The sequence below is a fragment of the Equus przewalskii genome, unplaced genomic scaffold (genome assembly GCF_037783145.1).
Source record: "Equus przewalskii isolate Varuska unplaced genomic scaffold, EquPr2 ChrUn-10, whole genome shotgun sequence".
NCBI lineage: Eukaryota > Metazoa > Chordata > Mammalia > Perissodactyla > Equidae > Equus > Equus przewalskii.
The window spans coordinates 1,344,370-1,360,271 of record NW_027228747.1 but is presented as its reverse complement, the minus strand read 5'-3'; the positions used below and the strand labels follow the sequence as shown (position 1 = coordinate 1,360,271).

The 15,902-nt window shown below is 46.1% G+C and overlaps 1 protein-coding gene across 1 annotated transcript in view; it reads left to right on the top strand.

The window, feature by feature from the left end:
• Positions 1 to 2,061: 2,061 nt before the first annotated feature.
• INTS3 (integrator complex subunit 3) overlaps positions 2,062 to 15,902 on the top strand; it is a 36,641-nt gene continuing 22,800 nt past the window's right edge. The window contains exons 1-3 of the mRNA XM_070607495.1: positions 2,062 to 3,094; positions 10,204 to 10,287; positions 11,325 to 11,408. Coding sequence (XP_070463596.1) covers positions 2,951 to 3,094; positions 10,204 to 10,287; positions 11,325 to 11,408 — 312 coding nt within the window. The 5' untranslated portion in view covers positions 2,062 to 2,950. The remainder of the gene's footprint in view (positions 3,095 to 10,203; positions 10,288 to 11,324; positions 11,409 to 15,902) is intronic.

The following is a 15,902-nucleotide window of genomic DNA, read 5'->3' as shown; positions in this document are numbered from 1 at the left end:
CCTCATTTAAACCTAATTACCTTCCAATAGCCCCATCTCCAAATACCATCACATTGGAGGTTAGGGCTTCAACATATAAATTTTAGGGGACACGATTCAGTCCTACATTTCTGAATTCCTACATTTCCTAAACCACAAGACCCGAGAAAATTATTAAACTTCTCTGTGCCTCAGTTTTGTCATCTGTAAAATGGGGGAGATAATACTACTTAAATCCAGGTGTAAATGCATTAAAAATATGAAGTATTTGGAATGTTGCCCAGCATGTAGCAAGCTCTTGACAAATGTAAGCTGTCATTTTATTAATATGTATGTAAGAAGAACTAGAATTTATCTTCTGACCAAAGTATAAGCTATTGGAGAAAGGGGAGCTATGCTTTCCCACTGAAATACTTTTTGTTGTCAGATTTTTTTTTTCTCTGCTGGGGAAGATTCGCCCTGAGCTAACATCTGTTGCCAATCTTCCTCCTTTTGTTTTTTTCCTCCCCAAAGCCCCAGTACACAGTTGTGTATTCTAGTTGCAAGTCCTTCCAATGCTTCTGTGTGAGCCGCTGCCACAGCATGGCTACTGACAGTCGAGTGGTGTGGTCCCAGGTCCTGAACCTGGGCCACCAAAGCAAAGTGTGCTCAAAGCTGGCTCAAGTCAAGAAGTTTTAAAGAAGCACTACATTTACTTGGTGCTTAGTTAAAAAACCACCACAGCATATACAGAAAAATGTGTTTCTCTCCTACTGCATCACCCAGTCCTCCAGTCTCCTACCCAGAGACAACAAATATTACAGGGGTTTTGTGTATGCTTCCAGAGATAGGCTCTGTATTTACAAATATATATATTCCCCAAGTTCCCACTCTTAGAAACCCACACACAAATAGAAGTATAAATATACAGTGTTCTAAACCTTACTTTTCTTTTTTCACCTAATACATCTTTGTGATCCCACTGACCCACAGTAATGTTATTGTAATGACTTCAGTTTGTATTCTTCAGTGGCGAATGCAGTGCTTTGCACCTAGAAGGAATCCAAAGCATACTCAATAGAACTACAGACTTTCAGAGCTGGAAGGGTATTTAGAGACCAGCCAATCCATCTCTTATTTTACAGGTAGGATAATTTGCAGGAAGTCAAAATGACTTGCCTAAGGTCTTACAGCTAATATATATAATAAAGGAATGAATGAGAGTCAACTTAAGGGACCACTCACATCATTTCAATAAAAGTGTATATGTAGTTGAAATGTTAAGACAGTACAAGTGTAGAAATAAAGAGGATCCCTGTACATTAGTGATAACTAATATCTGGACAGTGTTTTCCAGTTTAAAAAGTGATCTCATACCCGATAGTTCTTATAATCTTCTCAAAGCAGACAGGTAGTCCTTGTCTCCATTTTACAGCAAGTATAACAGGCAGGAACATGGACTTTTTAAAAGTAGGTATTAAAAATAGAGAAATTTAATCTGTCTTTGGATCTAAGTAGAAGCACTGTAAAGTGCCCCTGAAAAAAATGGACCATGGTATTGAGAAGCACAGATGGGGAACCAGGAAGTAGAAATGGACTCATGCAATCAAGGTTACACTGTGCTTAGAATAGATCACAACATTCCTCACCGTGTTATGGGCAAGAGTAAGACTTTAATGTCATGGGTCAGTCCCAGATACTCAAAACAAAGATGAAGATGGTTCCGTGGTTTAGTAAATTTTTGCAAGAGATACTGCTGGCACGATTCTAATGATTTGGTTTGCACAAGTGGGTCCATGCACTTTGTGTGTGTGTGTGTGCAATGTCCGAATGTTAACTGCACTTGTGTGAGCGCATACACTTGCTGATGTGATGCACTCTCAGCTCTGGAAGGTGCCTCCATACTATCTGATGGCGTTTGCTCTAGGACTGCTTAAAGGTTAAGGCTCTGCTCCCTCGCCCTGCACTGCTAATTTGCAACTAGGCTTCGGGTTTCCCAAAGCCACCGAGAGACAGTGCCCCGCTTCCCGTACCCACCCAAGCTCCAGAAGGAGGGAGGAAAGTAGGGCGGAGGCCAGTGCCGCGCATGCGCTCAGTGCACGCAAGCGCAGCCTCCTCTTCCTCATCACCTCGCACTCCCACCCCACCTCCGGGAAGTCATCCCGTCCCGCCCCCCTGGGGAAAAGGAGGGATACGATTGGGCATTCCGGTTGTCTATCAGATCAGTCTCTCTTCTGCTCAATACCATTGGCAGCCGGGGAAAAGGCCAGCCGGTCGCCGTCGGCCTACTCCTTCGAGACTCAGCGCCACCGCAGAAGCCACTATTGGCGGAGGCCAGGGACCGCGACTGCTCACTTCCGGCGCAGGCCTCCACGATTCCTCCCCCGCCCTCGCCGTCGCCCTCAGCCTTCCCACCCCCCGCCCTTCCACCATGGCCGCCTCTGTGTGGTGTAGGGAGAAGCTGGTCCTCCGTGTGCTCCTATAGCGCTTACTGCCTCACCCTCACCCCCTGGGGGCCGGATCCAAAGGAACCTCGCTCCCCAACCCTTGGGGCACCAGCCAGAAAGATTTCCTGCCCCCTACTTCAGGGGCAGGTCTCCTCTTTCTCCCACCTCCTGAAGCAGAAACTTAGGGTTTTCCCTGCTTCTCTTAGGGTCAGAAGCCAGAAAGGGCTCCCCTTCCACTTCTGCAGGGGCAGAAGCCTCTCCTGCCCTTCCCACAGGGGCGTAGACCCTCACCGCAGCATACTTAGGAGCTAACGGCTTTTCCTCAGCACTGCCACTCCAGAGGCAGGACCAGGGCCGTCCGCCTTCGCCTCCTCCACAGCAGCGGCCTTTCCGAGAGGAGGGAGGAGTGGAGAGGCCAGCGACCCTTGCCCTCCCCTCCCCCACTTGTCCCTCTTGCCCCCAGTCCCTGGCAGCCCAGAGTTCCTCATTTCTAGGATTTCCCACCCATCCACTCCCTGGCCTTTTCCCGTCTCCTGGCTGCAGCCATGGAGTTACAGAAGGGAAAGGGGGCAGCAGCAACAGCTGCTTCGGGAGCAGCGGGAGGTGGAGGAGGAGCGGGAGCAGGAGCCCCAGGAGGGGGGAGGCTGCTACTTTCAACCAGTTTGGATGCCAAGGATGAGTTAGAGGAGGTAGGTGTGGGGGGTGGGAAAGGGAGTTAAGAAATCGGGTTGAGGAGGGATACTGGAGCGGATACGGGGTGGGGGTGGGGGAGGAGGCCTTCAAGTTTTTCTAAGGCAGCACAAACACTGCTCCAGACTTCCTGCTCCTGAAGGAAGAAGTGTGGGCCAACTTCCTGGACAGGTTGTCATAGCAACCGCAGCCACTAGTATGAAAATGGGTGGGGGGGTGTTGATGAGGAAGGGATACAGCATCCAGGTCTACGAATTTATTTTTGACATTCCTTTCCATGTAGGGCCACAGCTATTCGTAATATTTATCGTGTTCCAGACTTAGGTCATATATTGAGGTGAGAAGTAATGTATGTGTGTGTGTAGGTGTCTCAGGAGCTGATAGGAGCTTGCAGCAGACCTTGAACCCTCCTATTAGATAGTATTGACTTTGTGTAGACACAGTCAATTGCCAGTGATGTTACCTGGGCATTCAGAATGAGTGAAGACTTAAGGAAAAGTGAGTAGTGTTTAGTTAGGTAGCATCGACTACAGCAGTGGGGTGAGGAGCTGAGTGGGACCTAGGGAACTCTCCTTCAGAACCAGATAGTACACACACCAAGGAGAGAACACATAGATAGGAGAGCAGGTAGAGTGAGGCGACGTGGTGCACCTGGATGGGAATTTTAGACTAGATGATAGTTGACCCTCCCCTCCCCAACTTGTTCCTTTTGCCCTGTCCCTGACAGCCCGGAGTGGATTGTGTACTGTATCCCTTTCCACTGCTACACACGAAGAGACACACTTAGGAATATGAGACCCAGAACTGGGCCATGATTGCTGAACTGTTTGGAAGACCCAATACATTCAACTTGGTGGTTATCCAGGGACAGGATGAGTAAATTAACAGGCTGTGGCTCTTCACTGGCCATTTCCCTGCTTCTAACTTTGTCACTGCCCTTTATCAGATATTAGAGGGTGGGCAGGCAAGTAGGTGGAATTCATGGTTTAGAGTTGAAGAAATGTTAGTTCAGATACAAGATGCTGGAACAGATATGCAGAAATAAACTTTGTGCATCAAGAGGTGGCTGGATAGCAACTTTGAGGATTAGCCGTCAGCAAATGTCTGCTCACAGACTGGCTTCCCATCATGCCTCGATCCCATAATTCTATGTGTATTTGGATAAATCAAAGTTTGTTTTCTGCTGTTGTTTTTTGTCAGCTAAAGTAGATATAATTAGGAACATAAACAGTGCTTCTAAAAATAATGTATTCCCAGAACAAATAGGAATGACTTTAGGATCGCCTGGCAATTTGAATTATCCACTTTTTTAGAAATGGCCACTGTCATTGTCAAAGTATTTATTGAGCTCTGTGTTCTAGTACTGGAGCTCTAGAATTGTAGAAAGAAAATAGTCGTCTGCCTTTGATCCCTGCACCAGTTTGGGGTGAGGGGAAAAGATCCCACGGGTTGGATGAAAATCTGTTTATTCCTCACCCTGATTGCTAGAGGGGTCATCCTGCCTCTGCTCTCCTTTGCACCACAGAGTAGGACAGCATCCTGTTGTTCTGAGCAGTGATGTGTTTGCTAATAAACGAAGTGATATGGCTGGAGGGGACCACAAAAGAGAGGAAGCATTTATTTTCTTGCTTTTTTGAACTGTCTGAGAGTGAACTTTAAACTGTTTCCAGGGAGAAGGGCAAGGGAGGGTCTCTTTTTTTCCTGATATCCTTCGTGGTGTAGATGTTTTCCAGCATGTCTCCGGCTCCCTCCTCTCCTTCTTTGCCCTTTGTCCTTTGCATTTGAATTTTCCAGCACGTTTTCTTGCCGCTCAGTTTTTAACCCCATGTGTACGTGTGGTTCCCACTAGACCAGAGTGTCTCTGAGGGCAAGACTTACTGGCTTCTTCCTCTGGGTCTCCCCACAGATCTCTGCACACAGAAGTAATCAAAACCTGGTGTTGACTGACTGACCTCTGCTTGTTCTGGCTTGGTGATTTTCCAACACAGTCCTCCCTATTGCCCAGGAACACGGAGGTAGCTTCCTGACCATATAGTATATGCTTACTGTGTGCTGAATCTGATAGGAAAATAGGGACTAGGGAGAGAGAGCCAAGATCTGCCTTCTAGAGCTTATCATCTAACCACTGAGTTAACACACCCACAGGGAAGGTTAAGAAGGAAAAAACGAGGTAGTGTAGTGATGAGACAGGGGTCATTGTAGCTGGGCGTGGTGAGGAAAGGCCCTTTAGAGGCCTGGAGGAGGAAGCACTGGTGAACAGCATCCTAGGCAGACTAGGACTTTGGTACCCGAGGGAGCATTTGTTGTATCCTTTCTTCTCCTTGGCCCTGTTCCTGTCTTTGAAGGGGAAATTCTTGCCCATCCCCATCCCGATTTGGGGAATGAGATAAAAATAGTGCCAGGGATTGGAGACATGTAGAACATGTAGCTTCTAGTCTCACAAGCCTTTCCAGCTCCTGGTCATTCCTCTGCTGAGAAGAGCCCGGTCCACCTTGAAGTCAGGCTGAATGCAGGTGCTGTGGCCCGAACAAGTCATAACTTCCTCCTGAGCTGCGGACAGGTCTCACGGTATCATTTGGTTAGGGCTCTGTCCCCTCCTGGTTTTCTCCAAGGAATAATTGATATCCTATCTGTGAGGAAGCTCCAGGGACTGGGCTTTGAGTCATCTCTAATTTTTTTCTTTAAATATTTTTTTATTTTTCCTTTTTCTCCCCAAAGCCCCCCGGTACATAGTTGTATATTTATTTTTTTACTTGTGGGTCCTTCTAGTTGTGGCATGTGGGATGCCACCTCAGCATGGCCTGGTGAACGGTGCCATGTCCATGCCCAGGATTCAAACCGGCAAAACCCTGGGCTGCCGAAGCAGAATGCGCGATCTTAACCACTTGGCCACAGGGCTGGCCCCTGATTTTTTTTCTTTAAATCCTCTTTTCACATACAAGCGACTCTGGTTGCAGAATACTTAGAACCCAGCTTGTTCAGTAATTCTTTATTAATGTGGGTCCTTGGGGATTTTGTAGATTAGATCACATCTTCTTTTTCCGAAGATGGTGAATCCTTCTTCAAGGCCACTGGCTTCCCATAAGGGGGCAGTATTTAATATGCACTTTTTATCAGACTGTTCACCTGGCTGAGGGAGGGGAAACAGGTTAGGGCATCCCTCTGACTTCAGTCTCCAGCTTCAGGTATATACTGGCAAACTGGAAGGCCTTCCTCGCTGCTCTGCCCCGTCTCCATCTACTGCTGCTGTCATGGAAACCATGGTCAGGTAGTCCTGCTACTAGAAAAATTAATTCAGGAGCTCCTAGAGATGGTAAATATTTACTCAGCTCTCCGAAGTGCTGTCGTGGAGGGCTTACTCTGAACAGAGCCGTTCTGCCAGCAATTGCTGGCAACTGCACATAGGATTCCATCTGTACTAGGGGCCTCTGGAGACGGGGAAGGGGGTACTGCTGCTTGATTGCAGGGATTTGGCCTCCTTTGAGGGGATGTGGCCCTCTGTCACCCTGAATGATTTGTACTTAGTTCTCCCATCCATGTTTGGAAAAGTAATTTCTGTAGTTTGGGAAGAGCAGCATCTTTTATATATACTCTTGTTGCCTCGAAAGGACTCGCCTTCACACTTCTTTCTTCATTGCTTTTGTCCACACATCCAAATTCTGGACTCTCCCACTTTCTACATCCTTAGCTGGGCCTCCCTGTTCCAGGAGGCCACTTTTCTTCTTGACTGGGCAGTGACCCATAGAATTGCCTCAGGCCTCTGAGTGAAGTTTAGAATATCGAGGAGGGGCCTAGAGAGACCTGGGTCAGTCCAAAGTCTCTGTGTGTCTCATCACAGCTGGAGACTCGGCCAGCCCACAGGGCTGTGAATCCAGCTTTTGCGGGAGCATCTTGGTGCAGGTCCGTCAGTCAGGCTTCCTCCCCTCTCCCCTACCCTTTCCTCTTCTCTTCTAGAAGGCAGAAGTTTACAAAGGGTTAAGTAGGAGAGGAAGCTTTTCAGCCTGGTCAGGGACTTATCCGTGTCCTGGCCTGTAGGAGGAGGGGTCAGTTCAGGAATCTTTGAGGACATGCCCTTGGAAGTAGTGGCAGGGCGTCTGGTCCTCGTAGGTTTCGTTGTGCAGTTGCTGGGCTTCCTCACAAATGGAATAGATCCTTTCATCTGAGACTGGGTGCTCACGTATGTTATCTTGTTTAATCCTCAGAGCAACCTTGTGTTATAGACTTTATGTCTGTTTTTCAGATGAGAAAACCAGGGTTTAGAGAGGTTAAGTAACTCACCCAGGATTAACCTGAGGCAGCAAGTGGTGGAGGGATCCCTCTGTACAGTGCTCGTCAGTTTGCTCATCAGCCAGCTGCCGTTGGACTTCTCTTCTATCGCTGTTGATTCCGCAGAGATCCCCTCCTTTGAGTAGAAGGCAATATCTAGAGTTTTAGGATGTTGTGCTGCTGCTTGTTCGCCATCTCCCTCCACTCTGAAACTGCTTGTTAACCTAGGCTGGGTAAGCAGGTCTGTCCCTGTCCTGTCCCTGTGTCCGTCCGTCGTCTGTCCCTCCGCTCCCCAGCTCCCAGCAAGAACAGTCTAGACCTAGCATCTGGGGGAACTGATCCTCTAGTCATTGGTAACTATCTTGGATGGTGGGGGATAAAATTTAAAAAGAGAAAATCCAACCTGAGGTTTTTCTTCCCCTCCCCTTGTCATACAGGAGCTGCGCTAGGTAGTGATGAATTCCAGAGCTTGTGGGCGAGGTGGGTTGTGAGAGTCACAGCTCAGCTTTCCTGTGATCTCACAGCTCCTTGTCACAAGTACGCAGGTGCTCTTCATTAAGGCTGAGCATACTGCTCTGACCTGATTTGGGGGGCAGTCAGACCTGATGTGGGCCTGTGGGTCTATTTTAGGTTGAAGTTTTGTAGCTATGGGGGCTCCTTACCTTCACACGCAGCTCTACCCTGTGCTACCCTACACTCTTAGACAGGGGTGGTTGTAGACAGCCTTAGGACGATGGTTAAGGGAGAAGCGTGATTCTCTCGTTCCTAGACCTCTCCACTTGTCCTTGTTTGTCAGTTCCTTGCAATGCTGCTGTGGAACCAGTTCTCAGCAGGGTGTTCTGGGATGACCTCTAGGATCTCGGGGAAGTAAAATTACCTGCCTTTGTCCCTGTTGTGCCGACATCATCGTGAGTGGGAATTGGGAAGCAGTTTTCCTTAAACGGTTCTTGGGTTAATTCTCAAGATAAAGTTTGATAACGGTGGTGGTGATAATGGAGAGGCTCACTGACTTAACGTGAAATACATTTTAGCGATATTCTCTCAGTATTTAGGAGTAAATACTGCTTCGCAGCAGGGGCTAGTGACTGAGACCTCCTTGGGATGTTGCGCATGTGCCGTGTTAGAGGTGGCCTTGAAATCACAGTGGCTGATGGATGGGCTTTAATGCAGCCATCCCCACCTGTATTTGACTAGAGACCCTTGCAGGTGTTAGTTTGGCGTTTTGTTCTCCATTAGTCCTTTTCTTTCCTCACACTCATTTTTTTAAGTTTAATTTTAGGGGGATACATTTCAAACATGAAAAAGTAGAAGAGTATACTTCCCCTGGAGCCATCACTCTGCTTCAGTACTTACCAGTACATGGCAGTCTTGTTCTCTCTCTTCCCACTCTCCTCTGGATTATTTTGAAGCAAATCCAAGATATATCATCTCCTCTGTAGATACTTCATATATTTGTCCATGAGAGAAGGGCTTTTTTTAAAACGTAGCCACAATATCATACCTAAAAATATTACCAGTAACTCCTTAATGTAATAAAATATTTGTTGTTCAAATTGATGATCGCATAAATTCTTCTAATTGGTTTGTTCAAATCAGTTATCAAACAAGGGCCACATATTGCATTCAGTTGATGTATCTCTTTGATTTCTTAATAACTTTTTATTTTAAAATAATTTCAAGCTTAGAGAAAAATTATAATACATAGGGCTCTCCTATACTCATCACCCAGATTCACCAATTATTAACATTTGCCACATTTGCTTTGTCATTCTCCCTCTAGATACATACTGTTATTTTAACCTTTTGAGAGTAAGTTGCAGCCATGATGCCAGTTAAGATTTAAATACTTGAGTGTGTATTTTCTAAGAACAAGTATCTTCTGTTACATAATCACTGTTCTGTTACCAAGATTGGAACACTTAACATCAATATCTTACTATTATTTATAGTACCTATTCACATTTTACCACTTGTTCCAATCACGTCCATTATAGCAGTTCAGGATCACATATTGCATTTGGATTTATTGTTCTTAATTCTGTAATCTGAAACAGATTCTTCGTCTATCTTTGTCTTTCATGATCTTAAACACTTTTGACAGGCCAGTTATTTTGTAGAATCTCTTTTAATTTGGATTGTCCGAAATTTCTTCATGATTAGACTGAGATTATTCATTTTTGGCAAAGAAAAAAACCCATAGAAATGATGTTATAGCCTTTTCTGGGCACCATATCAGAGGCAAGTAGTCTCAGGTGTCAGTTTGTCTCATTATTAGAGATACTAACTTTGATCGCTTGGATAAGGTAGTATCCTCAAGGATTTCCTGCAGTTAGTATTTTTGCTTCATAATTAATAAGTATTTTGAAGCTACGTAAATATCTTCTTTCTTGTGAAAGTTTCACCTCTGGTTTTAGTATCCACTGATGATATTTACCTGAATCAATTTTTCCTCTTGTCATTCGTTCTGCATTTACTAGTTGGCATTCCACTGTAAGGAAGAACTTTACCTTCTCCTTTATTTGTTATGTCTATATCCATCAGTGCAGACTCATGGATTCTTATCTTATTCGATGGGTTATAATCTTAAGCCTCTTTTAATACATGGTTTGCCCCTCCCTGCTTTCTATCCTTGCAAATTATATGTTAAAGAAAGCAGGTCACTTGTCCTGGTTTCCACATTCTGGATTTTGCTGATTATATCCACCTAGTGACTTGACTTGTAAACTGGTGGTTAGATCTAGAGGCATGATGAGGGTTAAATTTTTTAAAAACTTTTTTGAGGCCAGAAATCCTTCATTGGTGGTGTGTGACTTGGCCTGAATTTTTTCTCACCCCTTCACAGAGGTTGGAAAGATGTATGAGCATTGTGACTTCGATGACTACTGGTGTCTCGGAGAGAGAGGCCAATGACGCCCTCAACGCCTACGTGAGTATATGCGCTCCCCATATCCATTTCTGCTGCCTTGACAGCTTTGAGACATGATCAAAAAGGTAGAAAGACATAAGTGGCTAGGAATCAGGGGACTGAAGTTAATGTCTTGACTCTCTGAACCAGGCTTCCCAACTCCTCTCTCTCTTACTGTGGGAATCCGTCTCTTGGAGCCTTAGCCATCTTTAAATAACTTTAAAAAATCACTCAGTTCTATAGTGACTTTTTCTTTGCACGTCATTCTCACATATTGGATCTTTTATGTTTCCTAATCAATCTGGGAGACTGAGAGGATTTTAAATAGTTAGACGTGTAAAGGACAAAGTAATTCCTAGCACATAGTGAATGTTCAGTAAGTATTTCCTATTTATTATTAGTATATTTTTTTTTTTTTTTTTTTTTTTTAAAGACTTTATTTTTTCCTTTTTCTCCCCAAAGCCCCCCAGTACATAGTTGTGTATTCTTCGTTGTGGATCCTTCTAGTTGTGGCATGTGGGACGCTGCCTCAGCGTGGTCTGATGAGCAGTGCCATGTCCGCGCCCAGGATTCGAACTAACGAAACACTGGGCCGCCTGCAGCGGAGCGCGCGAACTTAACCACTCGGCCACGGGGCCAGCCCCATTAGTATATTATTCTTACAGTGTCTTCACCTTACAAATATCAGAGGTTCAACAATTTGCCCAAGGTCTTGACTTGTAGGTGTGCTTGTGACTCCATGAATGACTGTTTGCAGCTCCCTCTCTACTGAAGGCTGGTAAAAGTGGTGGAGTAGAATTTCTGTTCCCATTTTAAACACTATATTCTGCTTCTGTCCTGCATCAAGCCTTGGAGAAAACAATAAGGGTCCGTCCTTTCCCTCCACCTCTCTCCTAAAACAGGTGCTTCATCACTTGTAGTAGAAGGAAATCGTCAGATTTAAGATTTGGTGATTCTCCTTTGCAGGTTACTCAGGAGTCCCAAGTTTTCTGGGGGAAACTGCTCGAGAGCTTTCCTCCTGTGAGTGACACCTAGTCTTTTCCTTCCTTGTATCCCAGGTGTGCAAAGGCCCCCCGCAGCATGAGGAAATCTGTCTGGGCCTCTTCACTCTTGTCCTCACTGAACCTGCCCAAGCCCAGAAGGTAAGACTCCCTGCTCTAGACCCACCAACTTCTCAGATACGATGCGGGACTGTGGTGAAACTTATGGTTTAACTGGCATGGTACCAGACCCTTTGACCAGAGCTGCGTCACCTTGTTCTCCAAATACAGGTACAGCTCCCTTTCCACTCTCAGTGAACTCATCATTCTCTGACTTACGTCCTTTCTCTGTCTCTAGATTCTGAAGCAAAAGGCAAAAAAAAGGCAGTTGTGAAAGTGAAAAGCATTTAGAGTTTTAAATTTTAGATTTACAAGTGAAGGCTAAAAGACTTGGAATTTAATCCAGAAAAGAGAAGAGAACAACTGTGACCAAGCCCGTTGAGAGTTCTTATCCAGAAGAGCGGGACCAGTAGTTTGCAGGTTCTGTCAGTGGCAGGTGAATGGAAAGCAGGCTCAACGGGGCAGCAAGTAGGTTTCAGTTAGACAGCTTAATGTGAGCTGACTGATGCGGCCATAATGTGGTGGCTAAGAGAGCACCGGGGCACGCTGGCCTCAGACTTCCTCTGGAAGACTGTGAAAACTGCCTGGAGTTCTTCACAATCGGGAGAGCCTCCTTTGTGTGGAGTGAGCTAAGTGGGGTCCTTCCTTGAGGTGAGGGGCTGGGCAGGATGATCTCTTCACATAGTGTTCTTTCTGTAATAAAGTAGCAAAGTTGTCTTTTGCCTCTAGATGCTCCTTTTCCTGCAATTCTGTGTCCTTTGTCTTAGCATGATGGTTTAGAAGTATATGTCTGACATTAACCGTGTGACACTAACAGAGAAGAGCCCGCTGTAGGGGAATTCAGTATTCTCCTTGGCCCTTCCTTAAACAAGGGGAGTATGGACGGAAACAAACATGCTCTGTGCCCAGCATTGTGTTAGCCTCTATCTGGACAAGATCTCATTTAATCCTCTCAAAAAACCCTATGAGGCTGGTGATTTCGTCCTCTCCCCAACAACTGCTCCCAGTTTACCTGTTAGGTAACTGGAGGTCAGAGACATTGTTGTTTACTCAAGGAAATCCAGAGGAAAATCATTCCCAGGGACAAGGACAGGATGCCCATGGGCCCCTGGCATAGCTTGGGAAAGGATTTATGGGCATGGCAACCTGACGTGTTTGTAGTCCTCTGATGCCAGCTGGAGTAGGATCTGAGTTGAGGGTGGGTGGTGGGGCAGTAAGTATTCACAAGTCCTTGGTTTCCCAGGCCAATTTCTGGGCTGGGGCCTTGTTGAGTTAAATTGCCATTTCATCTTCCTACTGAATTTGTCATCAAGATCCTTGAAGACAAATGAATGTCTCCAATTTGGTGGTTTTAAACAGTGATATGCTCCAGTCCAGCCCCTCTATTTTAAAGAAATTGTTGGCAAGGATAGGGGTGAAAGGGTTGGGGTTAAAGTTTAATTTTCTCTTGTGTGGGTTTTTCTAAATACAGTTTGTCTCGTTTAGTCATCTCAGTGCATCTTGTGCGCTAGGTTTTTTTTGGTTTTTTTAAAGATTTTATTTTTCCTTTTTCTCCCCAAAGCCCCCCAGTACATAGTTATATGTTTTAGTTGTGGGTGCTTCTAGTTGTGGCATGTGGGACGCCGCCTCAGCGTGGCCTGATAAGCGGTGCCATGTCTGCGCCCAGGATTCAAACCGGCAAAACACTGGGCAGCCAAAGCGTAGTGCACGAACTTAACCACTCGGCCACAGGGTCGGCCCCTAGTTTTTTTATTTGTTTGTTTCAGGTAGAATCTGAATCAGCAGGGGTGAATTAGTAAACCTCAGTGAAGGGGCAAGGTGTATGTGGTATTTCTAGCTCTTTGCCTGGCCTGGCAGTGAGAGGCTACAGGGCTCTGCATTATAAATGCTATGTCATGAATTTGGCCATCCAGACATGGCAAGGGACTAGGCACCTTGTCTTCTTTTTGCCCTATGAGAGCCCCATGAGGGAGGCCCAGGCCCTCGCCCTGGGTCTCATAGCTAGTCAACAGTTCCAGCAGGATTATGCTCACATGCTAAAGATTTCCAAATAAGTCCCCTACCTGGGAGCCTCCTAGGCAGACAGGCCCCCAGGTCAGGCCTCTTCACACAAAGTGGGTGGAGACAGGGAATTAGGAGGACACAGATTAGGCAAGTGAGGAACCATCAGGCGGTGACTCATTCGGAGACCTTGAGCCAGGTCAGGGCATGGTGGAAGAATTAGTGATGTATCTCTGGTAGTGCTTTGATCCCTCTCCCTAAAGGGGTGATTATCTTGTGAAATACTTCTGTCCTACGGGAGTTGTGGGCGGGAGTTACTGATGAGGGCTGATCCTAATGTATTGTTTTAGGCTTCAGCTTAAAACAGGGGGAGTGTTTTCTAAGGGTTTAGTTGGGGTTGATTCTGTCTCTGGAACAGAAACCTCAGGATCTTTTGCAGGTTTGGCTGTTCCTGCATCTTCACAGGCCAAGAGATGGGAGGTGGGGATGGTGGAGAAGGTGGTAGTGGAAACTGAGTCCTGAACACGTTAGAAACCTGCTCTGGCAAAGCATGAGCTGAGGCGCCCCTGTCAGTGCTGGCAGGCAGGTCCAGAGAGTTAGGGCCAGCTCTCTGGGACTTCTTAGTGGGCGGAACTAGTGTGAATTGAACAGGTGGACAGAAGAACTCAGATAAGGAAAAAGTAGGTCAGGGATTGGTGGAGAGTGGAATATGCATGGGGTGACTTTCATTCCAGTTATACTTTCTTGACTTGCATCTGCCTACTCAGCAACTCTTACATTTATATCCTTTGATTTTGTTTATTTCCTGTTTGATGTCTGAATGAAATAGCTGGGAGCAGGCCTGGCCGGGGGACTGGTGAGGTGGGAGGCTAAGTTGGAAGCCTTAGCCTCTGTGTAGGCTCCAGCAGTCAGCAGATAAAGGGAATAGGAAAGGGTCTGACATCACTGCCCAAGGTCTCTCTTCATCAAGGAGTTATGGATCCAGGCCCTGGCAGTACTTGGTCCATGTGCTTTTCTCAGCAGGCAGCTCCAGAAAGAAAGTTGGGGCTGTGAGAGCCCAGGCTGGAATATCATTCCCTCTAACACGGTCAGGGCAGACGTGCTGCCTCAGCACCATCCCATCACCTCTCCTTTCTTTCGAGACTCTGCTTCTCTTCTCTGTTCCCCACAGAGTTTTTTTTCTCCTCATCCACTTATGTTCCAAGCCAGTCAGCAAACTGGCACAGAGGTTGGTGAGACAATTGACAGCATCGGAAATATGACACTCCTGTACCCAGCTGCCATGTGTTACCAGCAGTTGTGGTTGATAAGGTCCCAGATGGAGCGCAGAATTAGGCAGATGGTCTCTGCTTTCCTGAGAGACCCTGTCTGGCCTGAGACACTTGTCCTCCTTCCCTGTCCTGGGTCTAGTCCACATTTCTGGGAATTCTGCTTTCCTTTGAACAGACAGGGCTCCTCTCTGGTGAGTAGTATCTCTCTCTTTGGCCTGACATAGATTTTCCTTCTGCCTCTGCCTCCCTCATCCTCTTTGCCTGTTCTGTGACTCACAACTCCGGGGCAAGCTGCACGGCCAATATTTGCTGACCAGCATGTTGGCAGCAGTTTGCTGGGTCCCCTTGCTTGTACTTTTGATCTCCCAGCCCTCCCCCCAGATGGATTCAGAGGATAGTCACATGTTCCTGTGGGTATGAAAAGTTTGTGGTAAATGGGGGAATCTCTAAGTGTTGATATTTTCATCAAATCAGTAGGTTTGATTTAAGGATAATAGAGGCAAGAGCAAGTAACGATAGCTGGTCTCTTAGAAGTCCCTAGTCACACCAAGGCCAGGAAGCAGCTGGTCTTCAGGAATACTTCTCTTTTGAGTGGTGAAGATGAAAGAATTTGGAAATGTAGTGGTCTCAAAGCCACCGTAGTCTCCTCCCTCCATGCCCAGCAGCCTCTTCTCCTTTTCGTGATTTCTGACGTTGGTGTAGAGCATGGAATCTAGAATTAGACTACCTGGTCTTGAATCCTGGTTCTTCCTCTTATTTCTGTCACCTGGGGCAAATTAATTTGACGTCTGTATGCCTGTTTTCTCATCTGTAAAAACAGAGAAAACAATAAATAGTACCTATTTCAAAGGGTTGTTAGGTGAATCAGATGCAATAATATGTATAATACAAAGTTTGTGAATAGTACCAATGCTTGTTAGCTCTTATAATCGCTATTATTGTTGATGCCACCCCTGCTACTGGTCTTCTGAGGTCATGGGATGCTACTTACCTAATTTTTGCCGTTTGTGCTGAGACCTTGACAGCACAGAACTCAGCAGCCTAAGGAGGTCGCTAATGAGGTCTGGTCTCTCTAGAGAGACAGATGAGGAAAGCTCTGGAGGGAGGGAAGCAAGAACTCTCAGGAAATTGGCATGCCTTCCCTCACTTTCCCCAGGGTTGGGTATGCTTAAGGACCCCTCCTTTTTTAATACTTGGCGGAAGCAAAGGGCAGCCCAGAGAAAAGAAGAAACATGTTTAGTTAAGGAAGTTCAGTTTGATTCTG